We start from the raw sequence: 12878 nt of genomic DNA, 5'->3' as shown, positions 1-12878 counted from the left end.
CATCCTCCAGCATTTTGTTTAGTAAAACCATAAATATTCATATTCTATTTTTACAGTAAATGCTTAATCCGTACAAGTGAACTCGCAACTGTGTGGTGGAAATTGCTTAAGCATAGTAAAAGTAGACATAAGTTAAAGGAAAATCAGCTACTGGGTTTAAACTAACAGTAAGGAACTGTGATGTCGTAGGAGTGGGGAAACCAGTCATTTTTTTTTTATTTCCCACCTAAGTTTTAGGGCTGTATTCTGCAGTCAGAACATTTGATTCTTGGTTGTAGAGTATCCCTCCCCCACATTTTAAAGCAGTTTGTGGCGTAAGGGAAAAACCTATCAGATATCTTGGATCGCAATCTTGAGTTTGTGGGCCTTTGGACTGTACTCATATTTGCAGGTCCCCCATCTGGGATTCTGAAATTATACAGTGGTGGTGGTGGTTAGTGTTTAACGTCCCGTCGACAACAAGGTCATTAGAGACGGAGCGCAAGCTCAGGTTAGGGAAGGATTGGGAAGGAAATCGGCCGTGCCCTTTCAAAGGAACCATCCCGGCATTTGCCTGAAGCCATTTAGGGAAATCACGGAAAACCTAAATCAGGATGGCCAAAGACGGGATTGAACCGTCGTCCTCCCGAATGTGAGTCCAGTGTGCTAACCACTGCGCCATCTCGCTCGGTGGATCTGAAATTATACAGCTTGGGGAAAACACAGAGGCTATCTTGAGACATACTTAGCACAAGTGGCCTACTTTTAACATGTTGGATTTTCAACCAGTACAATAATTGCATATTTACAGTTTCCCACCAATTTAGGATTAGGACAGTAGGACTGAGTAATGATTTCAGAGGGGTGGGGGAAAACCCTGTGGCACAATGGGGTTGTTTTAAATTTCCCACCAGTTGCTGTATTTATGTCCTTTACATAAGGCAGTTGTCAGATGTATGGGAGGGGTAATCTGGTAACAGTGAATGACATCATCGATGATGCCGTTGGCAGGTAGCGATGAAGCTGGCAACAATGCAGAGTAGTCTTGGCCTCTCTCAGCTGTTCTACTCATATACACCGAGACAGCTTACTTTACTACCATACCAAACAATTTTTTCTTCACCAACAGTTGTGACTAAAGGAGGATGTTTTTTTTGTTGATTTTCTACTCACAGAAGAAATCGAGAGTAGTAATCTGAGTACTGACTGAATTTATTCATCCACCTTCCTTTATTCCAGTTTTGCCCATAAAAAGTCAACAGAACAGGACATTCTACATGCACTCGACACTTACAACAACTAACTTTTGTGGAATGTAGAGTATAGGTGATGTATGAAAATCACAGTGAAAACTTGTCCCTGGACATGCAAGCTGAATTTCTGTTGAATGGAGTGATTAGTATGGCTTTACCCATCATTCATTCAACAATATTAAAAGTAGTACTGACTGTTTCTTGGTAAAATGTGTATGAGTTACACAAAGTTGATTCCAACTACACAAGGTGAAGCAATACCAGAGCAGTAAGGGGAAGCATATATAACTGACAGAGCTCCTTCGATGTGCATATGGTCAGCTCGTGAATGAGAAGTCTTATACAACATATATTCTCAGACACTTGCTTTTCATGATCAAAGCATTAGAATTCTTGCTTACTTTGCATGTTTCCATTTACTGGTATCATACAAAATAATTTTGTGGGGCAATTTCACATAAAGGGAGTCAGTATTCAAAGCACAGAAATGTTCTGTAAGAACTGTCTCCATATTTGAACTTCATGTAGGGAACTATTTAAAAATTGCTCTTACGAAACTCGATGTGCAGATTTAGACAATTTAAAAAAAATGGAAGTACTCGTAAATACAACAGTAGGTCAATAACTATTCACAACTTGACATTACTTTTGGAAAGGAAGGAACAAAATATACAGGTATACAAATATGTGACTAATTCCCTTCTGAATTAAAGGTGCTATTAGATAAATGAAATTTTGAAAACAAATTAAATTTATTTCTGCTTGATAGTTGCTTCTAGTCCAGAGATGTATTTAGGAATAACTAGTATTTGTATGTGGTTGGATAACATTAATCAATTTTTTTTTAAAAATCAAAGAAAAACAGTTACATAATTGAGCAACACAGAGCCGCTTTTATTATACAGAAATATATTATTTGACATATTCCACGTCATATCAAGATATCATTCAGTTAACTGCTGAAACAGGTATGTGGAAGTATGCATTTTTATTGACTGTGATTTTTTGAAAGGAAAAATTGCTAAACTGCAATACAGTAAAGTTAGAGGGAAAGCAATATGTCTCCCACCACTGCAAGGAGCACAGTCTGAATGAGAAGTAAAGAAACTCTGCCGAAGCACGGCACAAGTAATGAAAGTTTATAAAAAAATCATTCCACTGCTGCAAACACTGTATAGCAGTCAGTATGTAAAAGGTGCAGTGGACAGGTAAGTTCCTGCAGACACATTCGTCTGTGTCTCACAATAGATGAAACCACGCACTCACAATAAATGCAGCCTGTAGCAGTGACAACAGGAGAAGGAGCGCGCCCACGCCCAGGGCCTGGCTTACACTGCCCCGCGCACGCAAGTGGCCAGTCTCCCCGCTGTCTCCCTACTTGCCCTTCTTCCGCTTCTTCTTGGAGTCGTCGTCGTCGCCCTCCACGTCGCTCTCCTCGGGAGGCGGCATCTTCTTGACGACCTTGAATTCGTCGTAGTGCGCCTTCCTGCGCAGCTCGAACTCCAGCTTCTTCTTCTTTTCATCTTCCGTCAGCCGCTCTTCGTCCACGTCCGACAGGTCCTCGGCCAGCGACGTGTTGGAGCTGCTGTGGTTCGTCACTGCCGGGTTCTCCACCACCGTCGGCATCGTCGAGCTCAGCGACAGCAGCTTCGACGCCAGGTCGCAGGCGCTCACCGACTGCAACAGAGAGCAAGCCGGAGGTAGGGTTCACACAAATAGCTTCACCCTTACCTGTGCAGATGGCAGAGAAGGAGAGGGGCAATGTAGAGGTTCACTGCATGGGGCTGCCATATGGGGGGACAAATTGATTTGAGCAGCTGAAACCACTCGCGAGCACATACATACGTTAATACTTGTTCCATAGATCATAAAAAATGTAATGCCACTTCCTCGGGCGTAAAAAAAAGGAAACAATAGCAACCAATACCCCAAAAATTTCCCCAAAACAAGTTCCAAATTCCATGAATAGTGTGCGATATTTAACACTAAATTCTTCTCTAACCTTCATATGTAAATGATGCTCTAACCCCCCCCCCCCCCCCCCCCCCGGCTTTTCTAACTCCTACATTTGCTGTTGCACATGGATTAAGAAGAAACGCGAACTGACTGTAATCGACCCTGCAAGTGGAGTAGAAAAGAATTTGGCACCTGCAATAATTTAATTTGATACAGGAAAGTTTCATTAATGTAGAGAGAAATGATATGGTTGCTTTACCAATCCACAGAATGAAAGTTGTGTCCAAACTAACAATTTGATTTATTATGACTAAACTCAAAATAATAAACAAAACACATCAAACATTTACAATATATCAAATTGGATACTCAAATGCTGTGAAGGTGAAGTTGGTCATAAACGCCACAAGCTAGTTTATGGACGAGTGGTATGTGGAGCCAATTCCTTGCAAATCTAATTTTAAGAGAAACACCCAGCCAACCCAACATTAATTGCTGCTACAGTAGTGAGAACTCAGACAATGAACACCCAAGACAGAACCACGTTACAAGAGACGGGAACAGGCTCGTTCTGCTGAGCTCTGATTATCACAGAGCAAACTCTCTAACCTGCCGGTGCTGCGGACATACATTGCCACGCTGTCTTCTTAACTGCAAGGACACGATGTGGCATGCCGGAAGCGATGGCTGGTTGCTTCGACATCCCATCGTGTTATCGTGTTGATGATAATGTCGCCAGTATAGCCCGAAACAAATTATCCTGGTCTGGTTGTTCCAGACTTCCTAGCAATACAAATGCCCCTCTGAGGGAGACGAAGAAGGCTCGCCACACAATCACTGACGGTACAGTGATTGATTTTAACAAGCGAAGTCATACAGTAACTCAGATACAGTCAACTTCAGCCAAAACTGCTCAAGATAGACAACATAGGCCGCTCGTACGCAAAACGCTCAATTGCCAACTGTACTCGGAAAGTTACGTTGCAGTCTAAACTTCAGCAACTTAGTCAAACAGTTACAATTAAATAAAAGTATATTGGACAGCCAACGGAAGGCAGGCTGTCCAGAGCAGCGAGAGCTCAGTCTTGTAACCTAGTCTGACCGAAAGGCGAGAGCCGACCCTCTCAAGAGCACCCGTACAAACCGAACACAGAACATTGCCGCCCCCACGACAGTGGTGGTGGTTGAAGGTTCCAATCAGCAACTCGAAAACTGGCGGAAAATTCCACTCTATTGCCGAAGCACTACTATTCCACCAATGGAGATTGGCGCCAATTTCTGCGCCGCTTTTGCTACGTCACGGAGCTATTCCCTGAGGAAGCCAATCACAGTTATGATTCTGCAGAAAACGGGGGAATTTGCCCGCCAAGACTGCCTGGGAACACAAGTCATTCCCACGCCTCGCTGGTAGCCCGCCAGAAAGTGTTTTCACTGAGTTTCTGCGAAGTAAAGGAATCTCTAGCCCAGCCGCTCCTCCAGGCCCCTGCGGGCGTGTCGCCGCCGCTCTTAAGACAATGTCAGCGTCTGGAAAGCATTCACTCGACTCCCTCACACCCATCGGCTTAACTCTTTCACGCTCAGCAGAACCCGCCTGTCACCGGACCACCGAGATGACGAGTGACTCTGCGTGGTAAGTCCATGTGTGAACGAACAGCCACTTTTCACCGCATGCAATTACAGAGGGAAATCGAATTACTCAGAGTAAAATAGAAATATGAGAGGGGGGCTCATGCCAGCTCTCAAGTGAACAAGTAACCAAAGTTCCATTTGTCTAGGGTGACCAGACGTCCAGCTTAATCCAGGTAGGTCCTTTTTAGCTCTTTGTCCGGGGTCCGGGCGGATTTTTTTAGTGTCCGACTTTTTTCGCAAAGTTGAGCATAATACAGTTAAATTTATAATCCGTTTTGTCCTATTGCTCTTTTCTTAAATACTTTAACTATTGGCACAGCCTTCGTGATAAACACACACGAAGGCGGTATTATTAGGTGGCACCAGGATCATCGATGTTACCGTTGATCGACTATAAGCGAATGCAAATATCGATTATTTAAAATTTTGGTTTTGTATTTTCGCTTTGCATTGGCTAGGCTTCCTGTAGTGCACGTGTGATTTGTGAGTGTAATTTTTAACCGAGTGAGTTACGTAAAATATTTGGCTATGCCTAAACGAAAGTGTACGTTTTCTGATGTCCTTTCCTGCAAATATCCGGCTTTCAAGAAACGGAGGGATGAATTTGAAGCGGATTATAAGATATGCAGAGCGGAACGTACGTCTCAGTGGCCAATAAAGGTAAGAAATAACTAGACATATTAACTGTCATGGTTTTATTTCATTGTTTCGTAGTCATTCAGTTTATTTGTAGTCGGTTGAAGTGCAGTTTACATGTCGTCACCTGCTGCTTGAATTGTAGATGTTGGTAGCAGCGCGTCAAATGAAAGGTGGTGAATGGTCTTACATTTTTCGCTTTGTAAACAATTCCGTCTTGTTGACATAACAGGACGAAAGCAGTAGAAATGTAAAGCCTTTGACATTAAAGATGCAAAATGCTTTGATCAGTTTTGCAATTTCAGGCAAATTCTAAAAAGGAATAATGATGATCCAGAATTTAGGACTTTATCTTGTAGTAAGAAATGGGCAAAGTTTCTTTGTCACAGTAATTAAGTTGACTGTCACTGAAGCTTGGTGAATACTTTTTCAGTATTTCAGGGCTAATGCCGAAAGACTATTTTCTCTAATTACCACACAGTGGACTGATGAGAGGAATAGATTAAACCTTGAATCAGGGAAAGGTCTGTTGATGGTCCAATATAATTTAAAAGAATTTTCGTGTGTGTCATTTTACAATTATCTGTTAAGTAACCCTAAACGTCTGCAAAAAATTGGTTCCTCCGAGAAGTATCAATAAATGTTAAGGAATGTATGTATGTTATGTCTATAAATAATAAACTCATTTATTAAAATTGAACGTGTGTTTGATGGGGAATACTGCAGATGAGGTTACCACCCATCAACTTTGGACAAGTCACATGAAAGCAGCCAATCAGGAGCGGCGTTTAGGCAGCAGTCTTTGTAAATCTTAAAACTAAGCATAAATATAAAAACAATTGATCCCACACTGTCACCACAATCAATGTTTTTAATTTAAAATAAAAAAATATTGCTCAGGGAATCACCACCTGACCACCAGTAACAATTAACTACCAGTTTTACCGGTAATTCCCGGCAGTCACGTGACTTGTCCAAAGCTGACGGATAGTTTCCTCATCTGCAGTTGGCCCGTTTGGTGTGTCCTCTTTTTTCTTCCTTTGTCCTTTTCTAACTGTTGCATCTGGTCACCCTACATTTATCACTATTATTTGGATAATAACCAGTAACGGAAACAAGAACCTTATACTTAGTGATTTATCAACATACACAAGAAAGAATCTCAGTAACCTCAAACTCAGAATCACACTAAATCGCAAAATCATCATCATTAAAATTAGCTAAGTAAGCCAACGATCTCAAAGAATACTTTGTGTGAATACTCTTTGAGAATCATGAGTAATAGTTAAGGAAAATTTGATCCATTGTCACTACGTTACGAGTGTTAGCCGAAGCTGGTCAGACTTGTTTGAATACTCTTATATGTGGGCGCGGTTAGATTGTTTTTCGAGGATTGATAATTGCGATCTACTACGACGCAGTGAAACTAAACACTGACTTCAACTATAACACAGTTTAGAATTCAGATAGAGGACTACCTTATATTAGACCGAAGTGAAGTTTTTAATTAGATACCTTGACACCAACTCTAGCTAGGCATTGAACAGTGATAGACCATTAACTTCATTCGTAATTGCAAATGGACTCTGGAACTTGGCAATAGTTTTAAAGCAAGCAATTTATAAATCCACCACCACCACCACCACCACCACCACCAGGGAAAGCTTCTTCCTCACGGCCTTGTTATTGTGCAATAAACCACCTTTTCGTGCCAATTTACTCATTTGTGATTCCAAATTACAAAATTGTTTAGAGACATAACTGTGATCTTTTGCGTTGCGATAATATTTGACTGAAGCGCTCGGAGCATATATAGAAACTCTTTGACGTTAGGAAGCAATCGCAATGTTACGACTTATTTGAGATTAGAAATTACAATCAAACTATGGGGAAGTTGGTGTCGGTGGAACCGAACTGCATTGAATTTATCATTAATATTTTATTATAAACTGTTAAACCATCGGATATAAATGAGTTAACTACGACGAGTAGCGTAATACTGGTCACAATTGGTGAAGTAAATATCGCGCACACGTCGTGAGTTCAGTTCAGCACTGTTTTTTGGAACGTCGTCTTTACCTAATAAGAGTATCATCGCTCTGCCGACTATCGCCGAGTTTTAGCCAGGGCTGATCAGTACTAATCTATCAACTACCAACTAGAAAAACCGGTGACGTTACAGTAAGACATTTCGTAATGATGTGAAACGTCTCACTTTACACAAGTTTTCTTTACACAAAATAATTAATCAAATTTTTTTTCAGTATGTTATTTTTTTCAGCATATCTAAAAATTCAATAATTGAGTAGGAGGAGTGGTCATTCGTAAATTCCTTTAATTTGTTTTTAAATGTTGGCTGGCTATCCGTCAGACTTTTGATACTATTTGGCAAATGGCCAAAGATTTTTGTGGCAGAGTAATTCACCCCTTTCTGTGCCAAAGATTTAACCCAGAATATCGAATATCATCCTTTCATCTAGTATTATAGCTATGCACTTCGTTTTTTTTTAATTGTGGCGGGTTACTAATAACAAATTTCATAAGTGAATACAGGGTGTTACCAAAAGGTACGGCCAAACTTTCAGGAAACATTCCTCACACACAAAAAAGAAAATATGTTATGTGGACATGTGTCCGGAAACGCTTAATTTCCATGTTAGAGCTCATTTTAGTTTCGTCAGCATGTATTGTACTTCCTCGATTCACCGCCAGTTGGCCCCATTGAAGGAAGGTAATGTTGACTTCGGTGCTTGTGTTGACATGCTCATTGCTCTACAGTACATCAGTACGTAGCATCGACAGGTTAGTGTTCATCACGACCGTGGTTTTGAAGTCAATGCAATGTTTACAAATGCGGAGTTGGCAGATGCCCATTTGATGTATGGATTAGCACGGGGCAATGGCCGTGGCGCGATACGTTTGTATCGAGACATTTCCAGAACGAAGGTGTCCCCACAAGAAAACGTTCGAAGCAATTGATCGGCGTCTTAGGGAGCACGGAACATTCCAGCCTATGACTCGCGACCGGGGAAGACCTAGAACGACGAGGACACCTGCAATGGACGAGGCAATTCTTCGTGCAGTTGACCATAACCCTTATGTCAGCTTCAGAGAAGTTGTTGCTGCACAAGGTAACGTTGACCACGTCACTGTATGGAGAGCGCTACGGGAGAACCAGTTGTTTCCGTACAGTGTACAGCGTGTGCAGACACTATCAGCAGCTGATTGGCCTCCACGGGTACACTTCTGCGAATGGTTCATCCGCCAATGTGTCAATCCTCATTTCAGTGCAAATGGTCTCTTTACGGATGAGGCTTCATTCCAACGTGACCAAATTATAAATTTTCACAATCGATTTGTGTGGGCTGACGAGAATCCGCATGCAATTGTGCAATCACGTCATCAACACAGATTTTCTGTGAACGTTTGGGCAGGCATTGTTGGTGATGTCTCGATTGAGCCGTATGTTCTTCCACCTACCTGTGCTGCTAGAACATGTGCCTTTACAAGTACGACACAACATGTGGTTCACGCACGATGGAGCTCCTGCACATTTCAGTCGAAGTGTTCGTACGCTTCTCAATAACAGATTCCGTGACCGATGGATTGGTAGAGGCGGGCCAATTCCATGGCCTCCATGCTCTCCTGACCTCATCGCTTTCATTTATGGGGGCATTTGAAAGCTCTTGTCTACGCAACCCCGGTACCAAATGTAGAGACTCTTCGTGCTCGTATTGTGGACGGCTGTGATACAATACGCCATTCTCCAGGGCGGCATCAGCGCATCAGGGATTCCATGCGACGGAGGGTGGATGCACGTATCCTCGCTAACGGAGAACATTTTGAACATTTCCTGTAACAAAGTGTATGGAGTCACGCTGGTACGTTCTGTTGCTGTGTGTTTCCATTCCATGATTAATGTGATTTGAAAAGAAGTAATAATATGAGCTCTGACATGGAAAGTCCACATAACATATTCTCTTTCTTTGTGTGTGAGGAATGTTTCCTGAACGTTTGGCCGTACGTTATTGTAGCACACTGTATATGTATTGCCAAGGTACCGTGAATATCCTGACTTCCTTAAATGAATGTCTGCAAGGTGATATTGAGTGGACCCCAGCATTATTCTGATTACACCCTTTTGTGCAATGAATATTTTTTCTCTTAATGATGAATTACCTCAAAATATGATACCATATGAAAGCAATGAATGTAAATAGGCATAGTAGGCTAATTTACCCTAATAGCATAACAAGCTAAATCTGTTTCATCAGATCATCGATGTGTTTCTTCCAGTCCAGGCCTACAAAAGGAAACATGTTCACATATGCCGATATGACCAATAATTCCACAAACCAACAGCCTCTGACACATGTACCAAATAGGACAATCAGTGTATAAACAACTCGCAAAGAGATGTTCCCCGCGTGGCATCGACTTTTTGAATCCACCTGTAGGTGACTGATGTGATAAAATGTTGCTTGCCGTTTTACTCAAGTTTACTGTTGTCTCCTTCAAAGTAGTTCCCTTCTGACTGCATAGACTTTTTCCAGCGCTTCTGCCACTGATGCAACATTTATGGAACTCATCTTCTGTAATACCCTCCAAGACCGTCGTCACAGATTTTTGGACATCTTGTGTTGTTTGAAAATGGTGTCCCCTGACCGCCGTTTTGACTCTTGGAAATAGAAAAAAAGTCTCACGGGGCGATATTTGGTGAATAAGGTGGTTGTGGTAGTAGCGAAATTTGTTTTTAGGTTAAAAATTGCTGTACTGACAGAGCAGTGTGGGATGGCGCATTATCGTGATGCAGAATCCAATTATCAGCAATGCTGGCACGGACACGAAGAACTCTTTTACGAAGTCTTTCTAAAATTTCTTTGTAGTAATATTGGTTAACTGTTTGTCCAGGAGGCACCAACAATTTATGAACAATTCTCTTGGAATCGAAGAAGCACACAAGCATTCATTTCACTCTTGACTTTGACATGTGAGCTTTTTTGGTCTGGGTGATCCCTTTCCGCACCATTGCGATGTTTGGCGTTTTGGTTCTGAATCATATTGAGAAAACCAACTTTCATCACCAGTGATAACACGACTCAACAATTCCGGATTGATTTACATTTGTTCTAATAGATCGGCTGCCACATTTTTCCGTGTTTCTCACTGTTGTGGTGTGAGATATTGGAGGACCATTTTTGCACATATCTTTCCCATACAAAGATCTTCAGTTATTATTTGACGAACCATTTCTCGATTGATGTTCAGTTCTTCTGCAATCATTTTCACGGATAATCTTCGATCAGATCGTACTGGTTCACGCACCCTGGCCAAGTTGACATCCGTCTGTGAGGTCGATGGTCATCCACTGCGGTCTTCATCTTCAACATTCGTTCTGCCTTCACTAAACATTTTATGCCAACAAAAAACTTGAGCTCTTGACATAACCTCCTCTCCAAAAGCCTTCTGAAGCTTACCGTAAGTTGTCGTCGCGTTTTCGCCCAATTTAATGGAGAAAGAAATGGCACAGCATTGCGCAATATTATGCAGTTCCATTTCTGTGATGAGAGACACAAACACTTGTTAACTTATTATAGCACAACTGACGACTGAGCAGTTGCTTCGATGTGCCGCTTGGGCTAGAAGCAGCTTATAGACCAAGGTCAAAGATATTGTGCTTACACAAGCCTGCAGGGTTGCCACATCTTGCGAAGAAAATGAGTCTCATTACTTTACTGTCGCACCTCGTATATTCGTGGAAGTCTTATCACGACTGCCAAAGGATAGTCAGCAAAAAAAAATTAAAACAATTAAAAAATGATAGTATTACAGAAGCGTATGCGTTTGCATCCATGACCAGATTTGAAAGCTGTTGAACCCTTAAGTGCAAGAAAGTCTTCCACATTAAGACTGAAACTACTGAAAATCGTTGAAAATATCTCAAACCTCCCTACAGCTCGCTTCAAAGTGGTCGCTGGACCTCACCATATGTGTAGTCTGCAGAGGGCAGCTGAACTACCTCCAGAACCAGTCCTTGGCTCTGTAGCAACAGCTTCCATCCCAGTTCAGCTCTAACTTTCTGCGTGGTGTCGGTTTGTTCCAAGTCGTGTTCCCCTACCACTTCCGCGCAACGACGCTCTGAGCGTGTTTTTTAGGGAATTGACTAGTTTGAACCTGGGAGCTGTTGCTGGTAAGGAGACGCCAGACCACACATGATATGTAGACTCCAGAAGAGTTCAGTGAGACTAGCGATGATATAACCAAATACTTAAGTTTACCATTGGAAATTTTATTCTACTCACAACACTGTTTATAAATTGCACTATTGATAAAAGGATGTGTTTTAATACAGGATGATAAATACCAACTGCATTAAAAGAAATGTGAACGAATATTCCCTGAATGCGTTTCCAAGTCCTATAATGGATCGAAGGATGACCTATGCCATATCACATCTATAATGTAGGTTTAAATTAACATTCATTAAAAGAGAAAACTATCAAAAATGGTCTGCAGTGACCCTCGATTATCTTTAATTACTTATTTATCTGGTCGTAAAGTACAGTGGCTGATGTGGCTTCTCAGTAATAATATAACAGAGAAATCATCGCGTTTCAGATTTTAACTTCAAGTAGCAAACGTGAATAACACGAAGTTTAATTGACGATCGACAATAGTATTATGTAAAAAGGTGGTGTAACAGATGAGATTCTGCAGTTCTGAGTGAAGCTTCATGTGCTCTTATACGGCATCGCGTGCGTTCATTACCTTGTCGGTGTTTAGGCAGCGTCAGGGCGGCAGGCAGCACAGCTCCACACACCGCGCCGTCTCGGTAGCAACTCTCCTCCTAACTTCTTCTTACTACAATTTACCGAAGTTGCTTTAAAAAAACTATCTGGCTGTGTTTTCATCTGACCAATCAGGGTCTCAATGTTAACCTTAAGCTCCGCCTACAAAAATTCTGTCTATCCAATGAGAAACGTCGTACTTTTCGTGGTGGAGCAATGTTTTTAATGTTTGCTCCGTAACAGAGACGCGTATAGTCTCTCGCTAAAACTTGCCGCTGGCGTGGCCCTTAGTGTTATCGTAAGGTCTATACTGTTCTTCTGGAGGGCTCTATTTTTTAATGTGGGCTGGGTGATAGATCTCTTGGCGGTCGGCCGGCGATGTGAGTGTCCCATTGTCCCGCTCTTATCGTAGGGCCTTCTAGCCTACACGGCTCTGCTCTCGGCTTCTGTTCTCGTTTCTCCCCTCGAACTGCGTCTGTTTCATGGTAGGAAGGTATGACATGCATTTAGGCGTTCTTGTGTTAGTCTGTGGTACTCCATTTGCTCACTCGTTGATCGTATTACTTTCGTTAATTTAATGTCAGGATTTATTCGGAGCTATGTGACATATTGCCAGATTTGCTATCATGTCAGGGTT

The 12878-nt window shown here is 41.9% G+C and overlaps 1 protein-coding gene and 1 non-coding gene across 3 annotated transcripts in view; both read right to left on the bottom strand.

Annotated features, from left to right (window-relative positions):
* Window positions 1-594: 594 nt before the first annotated feature.
* Window positions 595-667, bottom strand: Trnav-cac (transfer RNA valine (anticodon CAC)). The gene has a single exon. It is a non-coding gene; the product is annotated as a tRNA-Val (tRNA).
* A 1435-nt stretch (window positions 668-2102) lies between these two features.
* LOC126293461 (protein phosphatase inhibitor 2-like) overlaps window positions 2103-12878 on the bottom strand; it is a 72879-nt gene continuing 62103 nt past the window's right edge. For both annotated transcript variants that reach the window (XM_049986704.1, XM_049986705.1), the window contains one exon: window positions 2103-2909. In XM_049986704.1, the coding sequence (XP_049842661.1) occupies window positions 2607-2909 (303 nt within the window). In that variant the 3' untranslated portion in view covers window positions 2103-2606. The remainder of the gene's footprint in view (window positions 2910-12878) is intronic.

Source organism: Schistocerca gregaria, chromosome 10, assembly GCF_023897955.1.
Source record: "Schistocerca gregaria isolate iqSchGreg1 chromosome 10, iqSchGreg1.2, whole genome shotgun sequence".
NCBI classification, from domain to species: Eukaryota; Metazoa; Arthropoda; class Insecta; order Orthoptera; family Acrididae; genus Schistocerca; species Schistocerca gregaria.
Note: the sequence above shows the minus strand (reverse complement) of the source record. Positions and strands in the feature narration are given on the sequence as shown.